The sequence below is a fragment of the Aedes albopictus genome, chromosome 2, assembly GCF_035046485.1.
Source record: "Aedes albopictus strain Foshan chromosome 2, AalbF5, whole genome shotgun sequence".
NCBI classification, from domain to species: Eukaryota; Metazoa; Arthropoda; class Insecta; order Diptera; family Culicidae; genus Aedes; species Aedes albopictus.
In genome coordinates, this window is record NC_085137.1 from 299,469,956 (window position 1) to 299,487,130 (window position 17,175).

Consider the following 17,175-nt stretch of genomic DNA (forward strand, 5'->3'; position numbering starts at 1 on the left):
ATGCAGTCTTGAGTACCTGCGCGTTATCCATCACGGCCAAAACTGCACTTAGAAGTTGAAGTGATGGATTTGCTACACTTTCTTCGTTGTGGCGATGTAGGGGTAAGAATTTTGAAGATGTGTGAGTGCTTCCGGGCCAGGCAAGGAATCATAATACCCACGCTTTTTGTACCATTTTATTGCAGAAACAGAGAACTGACCTTCTCATAATACTAAAATTCAGCTCATTACTACTAATCTAGTATTACACCGAACGTGCCCCATTACTCATAAAAAATCACTAAGTCTTGGGAAGGAAGTGGCCAAGCATACCGAACCACCTTCTAGGGAAAACACAATCATAGCAATGAGAATTGTTGATATGTTTTAATAAATTTTAAAGAACACGTTTTTTTGAAATACTTTCTATGAATAATATTTTATTCTTATGATTTTATGAAATATTGCCGTTTACAAATGACGCTACGATGTACATGTCGCATTACATTGAATATTACATAGTTTTTAATTTATTATTCGATATTACCGTACAAATCTGAGTACTACTCAAGATGATATATTCTTCATAGGTTCCATGAAATAATCATGTCGCCAACAGAACGCCAAACCAAGGTTGCGACCATTCATTTGCAAATATTTACATTCATTTGCTATTATCTCAGTTCAGAAGCATGCTATCGAAAAACAATGTATGGATGAATTTAACCTTGTAGTTTTATCTGAAAGTTTGCCGAATAACATTGGGGTCGCAAACGTATACCAATGAATGTAAATTTCATTCACGCTGTGGAAAGTTACCTTCACAGCTCGCTCAGGGCTTTGGTATACGTTTGCGACCCCAATGTTATTCGGCAAACTTTCAGATAAAGCTACAAGGTTAAATTCATCCATACATTGTTTTTCGATAGCATGCTTCTAAACTGAGATAATAGGAAATGAATGTAAATCTTTGCAAATGAATGGTTGCAACCTTGCGCCAAACAAAATGTTACACGTAATACATTCTGACACATCTGCAGAAGTCCATGTGTTGTAAATTTGTGTTCGCAGTTTGTGCAATAGGACGCAATCAGTGAAGTACTAGGGGAACCAACATATTTTGGACACAGCAACGAGCCAATATTTTTTGGACACCTACGGCAAAAACAAATGGAAGTGTCCAAAATATATTGGCGTAACGCTGTGTCCAAAATACGTTGATTCCCCTAGATAAGAGTAGTGAGCTGGATTTTTGTATGGTGAGATGATCAACTCTCCGTTTCTGCAATGAAATGGTGCAAACAGCGTGGGTTTTATAATTTCCAGCCTAAGTTGTTGTTATTTGAGCAAAAGTTTGGGTAACCGTGTTTTATATTATTTATTTCTTGCCACTTTAACATCACAGTTACTCCAACTTTTGCTCAAACAGATAAGATAAGAAACCATAATATCCACGCTGTTTGCACCATTCCATTGCAGAAATAGAAAACTGATCATCTCACCATACAAAAATCCAGCTTACTACTTTCGATTTAGTACTTCACTGATTGCGTCCTATTATTGCGTGTAGTATTTCCTTTGCGTATGTTCGAAGGCGAAAAGTTTGACGTAAACTTCTAAATAGTATCGTATGTAAATGATTAGTAGATACGCGATATCGATTTAAATAATACGAAGTTTAGCCTAAATGGATTCTTTTGGTAATAATATATTTCAAATCGAATAAAAGCATATTGATCGGTGCATTTTTCGAAAAAAGCGAAGCCTTTTGACCCAGTGAGTGTTTTACTGATGAAGGACAAAAAATCTACAAAGTTGTTTCTAAGCATTTTTGATCGTCTGTTTGATTCATTTGAAAGTTTCCCGTTATATACGGATCTTTTTTTTTGTTATGTTTTCGTGAATATCAATAACATCGACAATTATTGAAACACATAGATGTGAGATAAAACATTCCTGGCTTAATCTTCAAAGAGGAAGTTGAACAAAAGATTTAATAGTACTCGCTAGGGTACAAACGTTCGCGAAGAGAACGGCTTGGTTGATGGATTCACAACAACAGGTGTTTTGAGTAGAAAATGATTGCTCAAGTCATTGATGTTTCACTATAAATTACATGAAAAATGGTAGATACAACAGAATATAGACAGATATATGTCAGTTTTAGTTTCTCAAAGGGATTTCTAATTAACTCTAGGTTAATTGAAAACAATCAATTGGTTCAGGCTATTTTCAAGTCTCATACTTCTGTATAAGAAATAAAGAGGATTTGTTTCGTTAATCATGAAAATAATATCCATTTACAGTAATACCGAACAAACTTCTTTTTTTTAGAAATAACTTTGTAGAAAACATGTTTTGTTCCATTTCATTTCAAATTCAGCATGCACCCTAGACTTTCTATTTTACTGAACAATTACACAGCTGTTCCCATTCTAGTGCATCAGTTGCTCCTGCTTGTAGACGGCATGGTACGCGTTTCGGATCAGCGCGTACGGGAAGCACGATTCGAGCAAGTCCATCGTGAGGAATGGTGATTCTTGAACGATTTGATCCAGAAGCAGGTAGATCGATTCCCGGTTCTTGATCGCTTCTTTGTCGGATTCCTGACCTAGCCTGAGGAGCGACGAACTGGCCAGGGCCAGAAATTCCTTCATCCTGTCTTCGATGTCACTCTGCCCGCAGATTGTAAACATTGCCCCGAAGATGTTGTTGATGGCAACGGCCATACAGTGAGTGTTGTTGGTGTGCGCTTCCAGGGACGCGCGGTAGAAGGAATTTTCGTTTTTGGCCAACTTTGGAATGGAAACGGCTACGAACACCATCAGAAGACAAACTATCAGGTGTTCGGCTTCGTCCAGTTCTGGCTTGTGCGCCTTTAGGGCGTTCGATAGAGCAGGATCAACCTTGCACTTGAGTCCGGAAGCTGACGCCATTTCGGACACGGTTTTGAGGGGATCCCCTCCGGGAACGTGCTCTTGGAAGTCTTTCACGGACGACAAGAGGAATGGAATGCGTTGATCTAGAACATCAACCAGGGCTTCCTGAGCGAGCTGACGAAAACTAAGGATAACTCCGATTATGGTCATACGTTGCAGCACGTTGTCTACTTGTTGAAGACGCTTGAACTGTTCTTTCATGATTTCCGGTTTATCAAAATTGCTGCGGAGAATAATGAGGACCTCTTTGTTGAGCGCAACCATTCGTTTGAGTTCCTGCACTTGGTTAGCAATGTGCCACATCAGGGACTCATTCAGCAGCTTAATTCCATAGGGACCAATCAGCTCGGCTAAGGCGCGCAACTCGTTGAAATCGGAAAATTCTTCCGGATTAAAAGGAATGCAACCCTCTGGGGTTATGCTGACGAAAGCTTTCTGATTCAAAGAGAACACAATATTTCCTCCACTGACCTTTCTCAGTAGAACGTCTGAATACCAAGTATTGTAATGGGCTGCAATGGTCTTCTCTCCATGGCTATCCTGGGCCTGTGTCTGCTGCAATAAGCAATTGTTGAACACCCTGGTGATGTCGATGTGGACATAGTATTCCACAGTTTGCAGCACGTTCATGTAGGCTCTTACAGAGGCCAGCAGTTCAGAAGGTTTGGCAATTTCCATTGTATCCTGATTATACATAACCATTCCCACCAAAGCTCTAGAAAAGCGTGTCTCTAAATGTTGGCAAAGATATTCCCTGGGAGCGAAGGCGTACTCCCACACGTTAACCGTTGGGCAGTAATTGATAGCGAAACAAAGTTCTGTTAGAGCCATGTGCAATTTATCCATAGTTGTCAGCTCTTCCCGAGTTTTTCTGTAACTTTCATCTCCCGGTCGCCTGATGTCGTCCATGTGTTTCTTGTTTTTGTCTTTCTTCTTCCGACTGGCCGCGGCGGAAAGAATTTTGGCACAATGCTTCGGAAGCAAGGCATCTGCCATCATGCACTGTTCGTCACAAATTGTCGTTATAATGTTCTTCGCCTCCTTGGCCATCTCGTCCAAAAACATGTTCACCACCGATAAGGACCGCTCTCGGATATGATGCCGCTCCTCGGGGCACATTTCGTGGGTGCAATTTTGGAAGTGACTGCAAATCAGCGGGAATGCAATAATGTACCGGTTTTGCGCCGGGAATTCCAAGCACATGTGAAACTGATCTTCGAACATCTTGTTGTAGAAGCAGAAAATGGACAAATCACTTGTTTCAACCAAAATCTCATCCAGATTGTCCACCATCTTAGTGTGGAATACCATCGAGTCCAGCAGACGAGCCAGGTCCGGAAAGTCCACTATGCGTATGGCCGATTTGGCACTCATGAACGTTTGCAATCGGAACCAGTCCAGTCGGAATGCACGGAAGTCGAAGGTTTCGTTTTCCTCCACTTGTTTCACATTCAACGAGGCAGCAGTGTTGTACAGCGACGAGAGAATTATGCTTTCGTCTTCTGGGCATACCTAGTAGATAGAAAAAATGCATTAGTTCCGTTTAAATTAAAGGCAATGGTGTAGTTTTGCAAGGTAAATATGCCAGAGGTTACTATACTTATAAGACTGGCTCAGCATTGTATGGAAAGATTAAATTTAATTGTTGTTTCGATGCATATTTTAAGCATCCAAAAAACCGTGCAATGTATTGCTTCAGAGAGGGGCTAGTGCACATCGCACCCTCAAGGTTAGCTGCGTAGTCTGCAGCAACGAACATCGATGACTCGCTCTGGAGAGTCCATAACGGTAACATGCTGGCGCTTAGCCAGTTTCCCGAGTGGTCCTTACCATTCCCTTTGTCCTCGGAAGGCGGGCAGGGTCAACCCCGCCCGCGCCCAACTTCTTAGCAGACATCAAGAACTGATGCACACGTGCAACCCGATCTGATCTGCCCGCAAAGGAAGGATACCACTACCCTTCAGGCCCTATCAGATGCACCCGAAGGTTGCAGACAGCAGGGTCTCACCTACCCCGACCCTTGCCGGGGATCCCTTTCCAAACACGGGCTCGGATCCAACCCAATAGACCGACGCCACGACAGCACCGCTACCGGGACTTCCTCTCCGCGGCCACTTAATCGCTGTAAGGGTCGATCTCGACCGCAGGGCACCGGTATGACCTACGAAGCCGACTCCGAACCCCTGGATCACCTCTTGTAACGCAACTGCACTAATTTTTCCCCGAATCCACGCGCCATCACCTCTGTAGCTCCCAGACGATATGGGTGATAGCCGTTCAAACGGCGTTCCAGCCAAACTCATCCATACACATCCTTTGGACCAAATTGTCCGGAGTTGTGTCCTCTCCACATGTGGCAAGCATGCGGTCACGCATTAATCCAACTATCTACCCTCGGTATCAACCTATGGGTCCACCTTCCTGTTCCACGCGCGCTGCCATATGACCATAGAGGCCAGGAGTCCTGCGTATGCCTCTTGTGCCGCGCATTTCGAAGCACTCCATGTCCTCACTGATAAGAATGCTGATAGGCACCATGCCAGTAATGACGCAGAGAGTGTCGTGTGACACGGTACGGTACGCGCTCGCAACCCTCAAAAACATAAAAGCCTGTAAGTACTTTCCAGCTTCCGTCGGTAGCATTCAGTACTTAGCGCAGTGCCTCACGCCGGGCCGCCATTCCTAAGTATGGACGTAGCAACACTGGCCAGAAGCTTGCGCTTACTGGCGTACACCGCAGAGCTATTGGACATCACCCGGGACCGTGTCGCAATAGCTGTGGAGGCTCTTTTACAGGCATAATCGACGTGGCTACCGAAGGTAAGTTTATCGTCGATCATCACGTCCAAGTGTTTGACGGAGCGCTTTGACAGGATAGTGCACTCTCCTACACTGATCACCGCCTGCCGCTCCGACTTCCGGTTGTTCACAACCGTCCCCTCAGTCTTGTGGTGAGCTAGCTCCAGTTTCCTGGACCGCATCCACGCCTCCACAACCTTGATCGAGTGGTCGGTACTCAACTTTACCTCCTCGATCGTTTCACCGTATACTTCGAGCCAGTGGCGTAGCCAGAAATTGTCTCTGGGAGGGGTTTTCTACGGTCAATGATACCTTTTGTTTATTTAACACTAACATTTTGTAAACTGTAATGAGCAATTGTATTCGTAGTTCAGCCATTCCATAGAAAAGCGATATAGTGCATCTCCGATTGTCGTGAAACTTGGTGGGCTTGTAGTTCTTCGGAAATAATTAGACCCGTATTTTTTTATTTCGTCATTTGGGTGACCAATTTTCATATAGGGTGGTCCAAAAAATCAAGGTTTTTCAAAACTAAAAAAAAATCAAAAAATCGTAACTTTTGAACCAGTTGACCGATTTTAAACTTCTTTTTTTTGTTTGGAAGCTTTTGAATTGTAGTTTTCAGGAAAAATACGTTAAAGGGGCTAAAATGTAAAGAGTACTATAAAATATGCAAATATATTAGTTTTTTCACGTTTTCATGGCCTCGGGACCAAAGAGGTATCCTGGTTTTATATTTTTATCAGAAAATTCAGGAAATTTGGCGTAACATATCAAAAAATCAGAAATGTATGTTGTTTTGTTTTTGAGATATGATTTTTTTTGAAAACTACAATTCAATAGCTTTCAAACAAAAAAAAAAAAGAAATTTAAAATCGGTCAACTGGTTCAAAAGTTACCGTCAAGGCGCCATTCACCGTGTGCCTTCGAATATTTTTTTCATTATTTCCATATTATGATTGAATGATATGACAATTTCCCTTCAATTTCACCAATACAACACTAATGCATTGTTTCCATGTCAAAATGCTCATTAGAAACATTTAAAAGTATCATTTTAACACTAAAGTGTGTTTACATGAAGCGGGATCTGCTCGTTCACTGCATTCATAGTAAAAAAACGAAAACTGCGCTAAGGTGATTTAAGCGATAAACTAAATGTAGTAACGTTTTTATTCCACCAAGAAGCAATTAAACTCACATATCAGGTATGTATTTTGCATTACCGAAGTAAGTTCAATAAGAAAGTACGATTACTCGTACTTTTTAATTGAAACAAAAAGGCACGGTGAATGGGTACCCTATAAATCAATGGTCTCCATTCACCGTGCCCCATTATGTCCCATATATCTAGAAAAAATCGAAAATTTGAACATTTGTTTTTCTAATAAAATCTTGCAATTTATTACTTGAAATGAATTTAAACGAAGAAAATTCCCTTGGCTGGGTTGTTTAGATCATTTTTGAAAAAAGTAGAATAAAATTTCTCATACACGGTGAATGGGTCCCTACTACCACGGTGAATGGTGACCTACCACGGAATTAGGCAACCCTACTACCCTTTACTAATTGTACTATATCACCAAATTTTGTGAAAAATTTTCTACTTCTGTGGATTTTGCTTTAATTTTAACCTATAATGAAGGCAATTAAAAGCGGCACCAACAATATTTATAAGACTGGTGTCAAATGACAGCCCTTATTTGTCCCGAATCCTCTTAGATCCACGGTGAATGGTGCCTTGACGGTACGATTTTTTGAAAATTTTTAGTTTTGAAAAACCTTAACTTTTTGGACCACCCTATATGAAAATTGGTCACCCTAATGGCGAAATAAAAAAAATACGGGTCTAATTATTTCCGAAGAACTACAAGCCCACCAAGTTTCACGACAATCGGAGATGCACTATATCGTTTTTCTATGGAATGGCTGAGTTTGAAAATAGCGGCGCAGCGGAAAATTTTTTTCGTCGCAAAGCGCTTTATACTGAAAATTTCTTCCACAAATTTTGGCTCTGGGGGGGGGGGGGGGGGGGTGTGTTTAAACCAACCGCCCGCCCCCCGTGGCTACGCCAGTGCTTCGAGCGTAATGTCGTGGGCAAATCCACTCCCACTGGGTACTCTGACACTGGACCCAGGATGGAACCTTGCGGGACTCCTAAGGTTATGTGAAAGCACTTCCGACCCACCTCCGTGTCGTAAACTAAGACCTACTCGATTCTGAAAGTAACTTTCGAGAATCTTGTACAGGTACCCCGGTATTCCCAGACACGCTGGCGCTATTACACGCTATTATTCCTTACATCCAGAGTCACTACCGCACAAAAACGAATTCCCCTCCTCTTAGGCTCGAGTGTTTTCTCGGCGGTTTTTGTAACCGACAGCGTCTACGGTAGACCTCTTCTTCCGGAAGCCTTACTGGTTACTCGAAAGACCATTTTCGCTCTCAGTGAACCTCAACATTCTATTGAGGATGATCTTTTCGAGCACCTTCCCCGCCGCATCTATCAAGCATATTGGTCTATATGCTAACGGGTCTCCGGGTGGTTTCCCCGCAATAGTACCAGGCTCTGCCTCTTCCAAACTTCTGGGAAAACTCCCATAGCAGACCTGAACATCTCGGGAGCCTCTGCAATAGCTACTTTTAAGGCCAGGTTCGGAACTCCGTCCGGACCTGGGGCCTTACCTATGCTAAACGAATTTGCTTTCCCCGAAAATCTCACCGGGGACTGCTACAAGGTGATGAACTCTCATGCCTACCCTTCAACATCGCTCTGTCAGGTGTGATGCGACGAGCCGGGCTCAACAGCCGGGGAACAATTTTCACAAAATCCGGTAAATTTGTGTGCTTTGCGGACGACATGGACATTATCGCCAGAACATTTGGAACGGTGGCAGAGCTGTACACCCGCCTGGAACGCGAAGCAGCTAAGGTCGGACTGATGGTGAATGCCTCAAAAACAAAGTACATGCTGGTAGGAATCGAACACGACCGGATCTGTCTGGGTAGTAATGTTACGATAGACGGAGATACTTTCGATTGATTGATTGATTTGTCTTTATTAAAGAGACTTTCAGCCCTTGGCGGATACTTTCGAGGTGATGGAGAAATTCGTCTACCTCGGATCCTTCTTCTTTTTTATGGCTCTACGTCCCCACTGTTACTGGGCCTGCCTCGCTTCAACTTAGTGTTCTTTGAGCACTTTCACAGTTATTAATTGAAGGGCTTTCTTTGCCTGCCATTGCATGAATTTGTATATTGTGAGGCAAGTACAATGATACACTATGCCCAGGGAATCGAGAAAATTTTCCCGACGTGAACGGGAATCGAACCCGCCGTCTCCGGATTGGCGATCCATATCCTTAATCACTAGGCTAACTGGAGATCCCGGATCCTTACTGACCACTGATAACAATGTGAGTAGTGAAATTCGGAGGCGCATCATCAGCGGAAGTCGGGCCTACTACGGGCTCCAGAAGAAACTGCGGTCGAAAAAGATTCACCCACGCACCAAATGCACCATGTACAAAACGCTAATAAGACCGGTGGTCTTCTACGGGCACGAGACATGGACCATGCTCGAGGAGGACCTGCAAGCATTCGGAGTTTTCGAGCGACGCGTGCTAAGAACGATCTTCGGCGGTGTGCAGGAGAACGGTGTGTGGCGGAGAAGAATGAACCACGAGCTCGCTGCACTTTACGGCGAACCCAGCATCCAGAAGGTGGCCAAAGCCGGAAGGATACGTTGGGCAGGGCATGTTGCAAGAATGCCGGACAACAACCCTGCAAAGCTGGTGTTTGCAACGGATCCGGTTGGCACAAGAAGGCGTGGAGCGCAGAGAGCACGATGGGCGGACCAGGTGGAGCGTGACCTGACGAGCATTGGGTGCGACCGAGGATGGAGAGCGGCCGCCACAAACCGAGTATTGTGGCCTTCTATTGTTGATTATGTCTTGTCCAAATAAGATGTTGAACAAATAAATGTATGTATGTATGAGTCTAGGGGCAAAGCCTTAATTTCCAACGCCCAGGGCGCCACCCACCACACCTGGGACCCTCCCCCCAAACTATACTAAGGCTTACCTGCAGCTGCTGCATCTTGAAGTTCAAATCAATAGCATCGTATCCAGACAAATACTGCACATAGTAACGCTGCATGACCTGGCTATACTTCCGTACCAGCGCTCGAAGTTCTTCCATGTGAAACAGCAGTTCCGGCAGCTGGCGATCCACCAGATCTTCGGTGGACTTTCCTTTGCTCTTCACAACTGGTGGATTGTCATTGTGCCGCAGCAGCCATAGAATCTCGTCCCTAGCATAGCACAGACCGATGAAAATCAGCAAGGCTTTCGGCCCCAATAAGCCCGGTTGATCGGTCATGATCAAAGCTAGTTCCTTCAATGCTGTTCTGAGAAACTTTCGTCTTTCGCGATGGAGGAGACCGGCTTTCTGAACAGCTTGATTGTAGCATTCTTTGACTTCAGAGATCCGCTTGCCGTAGCCTTTCATGCCTTCGAATGTAGTCTGTATATATTGATGAATGTAGATGACCTCATCACGGAACAGTGCCACAACCCAGCTGGAATCCAGTGCGGAAATCCACATGGAAGTGATTAAATCCTGATGTCCCAAGGCCTGATGATTCAACATTAAACCGAATATGACCCAGCGATCGAGAGTTTCCAGCGAAACATATTCACAAGACATTGTATCGGTTTTGGCCGCCTTCAGCAAGGTGGCTGGTGTCCCAACCAAACTTAGCAACTGCAACTCGCGCCACTTTTCCGCACTAAGGTTTCTCATTGGATAAATTTTGGTCAGTGATGTAATCGCACTTGAGAGTAGCCGTTGGTGAGGAATGAATTCGTCGGCCAGCTTTTTCACCGGAGCATCATAATCGATGATCATCTGTCCAAGCCGTGGGAAGCTTTGATCGCTCTGCTGGTGCTGCATTTCGTATGCTGCGTTGAAAAGGCCCAGAACGGCTTTACGATCTTCTACTCTGGAGAGAAGGATCATCAGCGATACATACGTCGTTACGAGGTCCAGATAGTTTTTCGAGAGTTCAAAGTTCAGAGTGATATCCAAGTGAATTTGCAAGGCGTCCATGGTCGTCAATATCTCACAAACATTGTCTTTAAAATCCAGCAAATCAACAAAGGTGTAATAATACAACGATAGTGATTTGATTATCTCCGATTTGATGTTTGTGATTGCACCAAGACCTTTTATGTCTATGTTCGGGAATCGTTTGACAATGAACTTGATCGATGATTCAAGTGACTTTTCCGACAGGAAGCCGGGTTTCGATTTTGTGTCGCCACATGCTTTCTTGATGTTGTAGATTCGTGTTAGTATGCCGACACCACGATCATTGAGAATGATTAGTTTCTCAGAAATTTTCTGCTGGTTTGGATTGAGTTGACGAGCCATCCTTTCTGTTTCTTTTCAAAGTGCTGAAATAGAAAAAACAATAATGAGAACAATTGGAGTTGGATCGATCTGTAAAAATGTACTGAACATGAGCATTTTGTATGAACTAAATCTACAGCTCGCAGTTCGGTGTGCTGATAAGATCAATCGAAGAGACCATCAGGCAAAACCTTGCGTGGATTACAAATGTATTGCCCAATAGAAACCGGGAATGGAAAAGAATATTAATACATATAAGGATATTAATTGTAATTTGTAATGTCATCTCTGCATCTCGACGATTGTGGTGGGAATAAGTTACATACACCTAAATGAGGACAGTGCACTAAATAGCATATAATTCAATCAAACCGAATGTCCACGCCTCAATAAATAGAGCATATAGTACAGAAACGATTGCGTGTAGCAAATAGCACAGGGAGATGATGCTGATGATTCACGCAGCAGAAACTTCATCGATGAGTGATCACTGGGATGTGAAACGAAGAAACGAGAAACCACCAACCACAACAAAAATGCATCAAGTCTTGCTACAGTTCAAGCAGCACTATGTTGTTTACGTTGTTCTGCTTTGATCGTATAATTCCAAATACAAATACAAGGAGGAAGTAAATGGAAAAAGAAGAATCCCATTCTCACATTCCTCACGAACATCAGCCTCTTTCAGTAAACACTCGTCATTCCAAGGAATTCTGGTCGTTTCGACCGTATCTCACGAATTACTCCGGACATCCGCCCTATTTGTGCGTACATGACTAAACATAAATCACATCACCGGAGCACCACTAATTCGAGATCTCCCGCAATCATTTTCGGTTCATTCAATCGGCGAAAGGGCAGCAGAAAAAAAAAACTGCAGTCGGAAAAATGGGCGAGCCGTGTTTGCGTCTGACAGGGCAACGAAAGAAATCCACTTTAATGCGATAAATTCAGTACTTTTACGAACAATTTCACCGTGCACTTATGCTGTTTACCTCAATGCACAACCTTTAGCTATTTTTCACTACAAAAACACTGTTTTTCTAAGTAAATTTTACAATTTTTCACAGAATTTTAAGGATTCCATCATGAAGGAGGAGAAAGCACTTTGCGATTTGCGTGAACTGTCAAAACTGATTGCAAATGTGTGCACGGAACCGCCAAACTACCCAAAATTGAGTTCTTTTGACGCAATCCCATAGTTCGGCCCAATAAGCCAAATTTGAGTAAATCGATTAAACTCACACTAGGTAAATTGCCTTTACCTCCAGCAAAAACATTTACTTAAGAGTAGGTAAATTCAACCCAAGACCCCCCCTCATTCAACCCAAATTTGAGTAAACCTGCATTTACCCAAAATTGGCTTATTGGGGTCAAGGACCCCCGTTGGGTAGATGCATCTCTGTTTGTTTTTGACAACATCGGTGAGGGAAAGAGGGAAAACAACCTAATTTTGGGTAACTAGTTTATTCGATATACTCAGCTTTGAGTAAAATCAACCCAAAAATTAGGTAGTTTGATTTCTCCGTGTGCGTGTGGTGTTTTCTTGCAGCGCTTACACTCTCATCCTTTTTTCCACATTTCAGTAAACTTTAACGGCACATCGGCAGATGATTAAGAGGAAGTTACCTTTACTGAATTTGTTTAACACATTTTAAATAGCTATAAAGAATTTACGTTAAATACCAAACATCTACAGTTCCAAATGTACATCTGCCTCAGTTGAAGATGAAGTGTTGAAGTTTTACTGCTTTTAAAAAGTGTTTGTCTTCCTTTGAGCGTGTTCTTAAAGTTGTTCACGTTTGCGCCACCTCTATCTCAAAACAAACTACTCGACGCATCTTGTAGCATGGGCATAAACCGCACACAGAAAATAAATTACTCAATATTACATACACGCTAAAAAAATCTAACTCTAAATTGAGTTCTTTTCATATTTTTTCGTATGCACATCCCATGTATTTATAACCACAAGCCTCGCCACAAGCATTATATTCTCCATGCAGTTGAAACCCGGAATTTTCGACTAGCGAAGTTGGATTTTTCTCCAAATCCGTGCGTCGGACCTAACTTCGGAAGTGGTGCGCAGTATCACAGAGAACAGACGAACATGCTCGAACAAAATTGCTTGAAAATCTTGTGTAAAGAAAAAACAAGCTCAGTAGCGACATCGACGGTGACAAACCCACTCAAAAACTTGTTTCGACACCATGATGGCGCTTTCTGAAGAAATATTTCACTAGCGCACCTTAAAATTTTCCTACTCAGATTCTGAGCTGTATTTGCTTAAATAACAAGATGTGTATGATTATTTCACTTACCCAGCAACAAAATTGGAGCAACCCTTTGATAATTAGTTTCATTACTTTTAATAAGAAATAAATTTAACAAGAATTCAATTATTGTTTTCCAAGTAAAACCAACACATTCTTTAGGTGGAACTATACTAGAGTGCACACTTGGTGACACTAGCGCCAAAAGGTAAAACAACGGCAAATTTGTACCCCGATTCGAAATTTGACAGCGCCGCGTAATGGTCACATTCCCAGTTATTTCAAAACAACCGTTGCAGTGCTTTACACAATAGCACTACATGAGCTTGGACGTCTGTTCTCTGTGGCAGTATAGCGGACCAGGTTTACTATACAGCGCACCACTTCCGAAGTTAGGTCCGACGCTTGGATTTGGAGAAAAATCCAACTTCGGCTAGTCGAAAACTCCGATTTTGAACTAAATTGAAAATATCATTGCACGAACTATATAGCACAGACAAACAGACGTAACACCTTGAACGATTTTCATGGAAATCCATCGCTCAGTTCACACTACCATCACCTGGTGGAAAAGTTGCACGAATCACTGCACAGCAAAAAAAGTTGTTGAATATTACATCGAAATCGCTGCAACCAGGTCGTTACATCGGTCAATTAATATTACACAGCCTGATGTACTCGCGGGCCATTGATGTAATAAAACGATCCGATGTAATTTTTGCGATGTAATAAATTCGACGTACACTTCACGATGTAATTGAAGCGATGTAAAATAAAAATTGTTGCAAAAGCTCCCAATGGTTGATTAAATTGCATTTTCATCCTTTTTCGCACAGAATTTAATATAGTAATAAGAAATGCTACAACTATATTAAATTCAAGTCGAAAAGGGATAATAATCAATTTAATCAGCCATTGAAGAGAAAAGAAAGGCTTTAAGTTAAAACTACTTTGTATGTTCATTTTTATTATAGATTTTCCAATTCTAGATTATTTTCTACATGTATCACACTGTTTTTCTACTTTTGGTAGGGTAAATAACGATGGTTGTGGGGATAGCAGCACAAATGCAGTATTAGCGTATTACTTCGACAAGTAAATACTGTCTTGAAGAAGGCTGCGTCGTCGTCATTCTGAAATATACGAAAATTAATTAGTATTATTAATATAACATTTGTATTTTTGATCAATAATTTATTATTATTGTTAATTAATACATTGAACATTTTGATTAAAAATAGGCAATGGATTCATTCAAAATATTTTGACGAGCTGCTCGATTGATTTCATTTTAGTACTTTTTCATCTAGGTACAGGTAAAAATACCTATTATTTTTTTTCTGTAGATTTTTTTCCTCGAGTTGTTTTTGGGTATTCGCCTCCTGGAAAGTTTTTCAAGGGTTTCTCTAGTAAGTTTTTTTCAGAAGTTTCTCCTGGATATTTTTATCTAGGAGTTTCACCTGTAAATTTTCCTCCAAAATCATTCTCTGATAAATTTTCTTCAGGAGTCAATCTGTTTGGGTGATGAGATCCATGTTTTCGGTATTTACAAGGCATCCATTGTGACGGCAATCTTTGGAATCCCTTATATACGTCCTTAAGTGATTTTTTCTCATGATTTTATTTTGAACTATTTTGAAGATCCGTCTAAAACGTTTCCTCCAGAAGTTCCTTTTTAAATTTTCCTCCACGGTATTGTTCGCCAAATGGAGGAGAATTCTGAATATTTTTCACATGATTATTATTTGGGGAGTTTTCTTCGGAAGTTCTTCTTATGGGTTTTTCTGCATCAGTGAGGAACTCTCCACTTGATTATTTTTTTTTTTCTAGAAGCTCTTCCTGATTTTTTTTCTTCAGTAGTTTCAGATTGGCATTTTTTTATCAGAAGTTCCTCCTAGAGATTGTTCTTCAGAAGGTCCTACTAGATTTTTTCTCCAGGATTTCTTGCTAGGTATTTTTCTCCTACATTTTTGTTTGAGTAATTTCTCCAAGGAGTTCCATATGGGTATTTTTCTTCAGGAGTTTTTCGTCCGGATTTTTTCCGAGGTTTGTTTCTTAGTAAGTTTTTTTAAGAGTTCCTCTTTAAGAATTCTTTTATGTTTTCTCTTGTGATTTTTTTTCAGGAATTCTTCAGTCCTGTTTTTTTTCTCAAGAAGTTCTTTTTGTAGATTTTTTGAAGATTTCCCACACAGATTTCTCTTAGAGAATTTTCGTTCAAATTTCCTCCTCTCCTGGGGATTTTGCTTCAGGAGGTCTACCTCAGGGTTTTGTCCAGAAGTTTCTCCTGCTTATTTTTCTTCATAAGTATTAACTGGGTATTTTGCACAATACCACAGAGAACAGACGTCCAAGCTCATGTAGTGCTATTGTGTAAAGCACTGCAACGGTTGTTTTGAAATAACTGGGAATGTGACCATTACGCGGCGCTGTCAAATTTCGAATCGGGGTACAAATTTGCCGTTGTTTTACCTTTTGGCGCTAGTGTCACCAAGTGTGCACTCTAGTATAGTTCCACCTAAAGAATGTGTTGGTTTTACTTGGAAAACAATAATTGAATTCTTGTTAAATTTATTTCTTATTAAAAGTAATGAAACTAATTATCAAAGGGTTGCTCCAATTTTGTTGCTGGGTAAGTGAAATAATCATACACATCTTGTTATTTAAGCAAATACAGCTCAGAATCTGAGTAGGAAAATTTTAAGGTGCGCTAGTGAAATATTTCTTCAGAAAGCGCCATCATGGTGTCGAAACAAGTTTTTGAGTGGGTTTGTCACCGTCGATGTCGCTACTGAGCTTGTTTTTTCTTTACACAAGATTTTCAAGCAATTTTGTTCGAGCATGTTCGTCTGTTCTCTGTGCTTTAAGTGTACAAAAAAAGGCAACAAACCAAGTGTTCTACATTGTGATCCATCTGGCGAACCAACTGCGATTCTGTTCGTTCGACATTTGTTTTGTGTTGGTTCGTCGATCCGGGAAATCGTGAACCGTTCTCTCTTTTTGGGTTCGCGAGCGCGTGAGCAAAGATTGTGTTTGATGCGAACCAAAAAACACGTCAAGCGCATGATGCTTTCCACCACTGGGGATAGGCAGCTTTTTTTCTCTCACAAATAAGTTCAACATGCTATAACTTTTCATAGAGTGCATCAAAAAATCTCAAATTTTGACTGTTTGTCAACCTATTATATGTGCATCAGTGGTACAAACAGGCCCCTGGCACCAATGAAATTTATCGTAGCCAACATCTAACTGCCTTATACTCATATTCGTGCAAATTGAAACGAGCGTGTAATCAACAAACACAGCTTTTGTTTGATGTTGTGAGCCACACACGAAATCACATTCACAATGCGTGTTTGTTGGGTTGCTTTATTAAACTAATCGCATGCTCCTCTTACCGTACAATAATATTAAAGCGAGTTTGAAGTGTTTTGTGATCATGAGCGGTGGAAAAAATGATTCCAAAAACTGATCAACAAACCAAAATAAACGTTAAACAAAAAATTGTTGATGTTTTCGCATTTGACAGTGGGCGCTATTTATTAGCGCCCAGGACATCCTATCTACCATGATTCCAATGCATTGATATAGGCCGTGTCATGCACGCTAAGAAAATGTTACTCTAAAATGAGTAAGATTCACACAAAACTGAGCTAAACTGGAACAGCTCAAAAAATGAGTAAATTGCATTTCCAGCGATAGCGCTGGCCCAAGTGCAAAAATCCAACTGGTTTAAGCCGTATAATATTCTTCGCATCATCAAGAATATTATACGC

General features: G+C 41.4%; 1 protein-coding gene across 1 annotated transcript; it reads right to left on the reverse strand.

The window, feature by feature from the left end:
* Positions 1 to 399: 399 nt before the first annotated feature.
* Positions 400 to 12,274, reverse strand: LOC109423817 (membrane-associated protein Hem). The gene is made up of 3 exons (XM_019698863.3): positions 12,125 to 12,274; positions 9,801 to 11,173; positions 400 to 4,430 (listed from the first exon to the last, which is right to left on the reverse strand). Exons 2-3 carry the CDS (start codon positions 11,148 to 11,150, stop codon positions 2,415 to 2,417), a joined length of 3,366 nt encoding a protein of 1,121 aa, XP_019554408.2. The 5' UTR covers positions 11,151 to 11,173; positions 12,125 to 12,274; the 3' UTR covers positions 400 to 2,414.
* Positions 12,275 to 17,175: the final 4,901 nt, after the last annotated feature.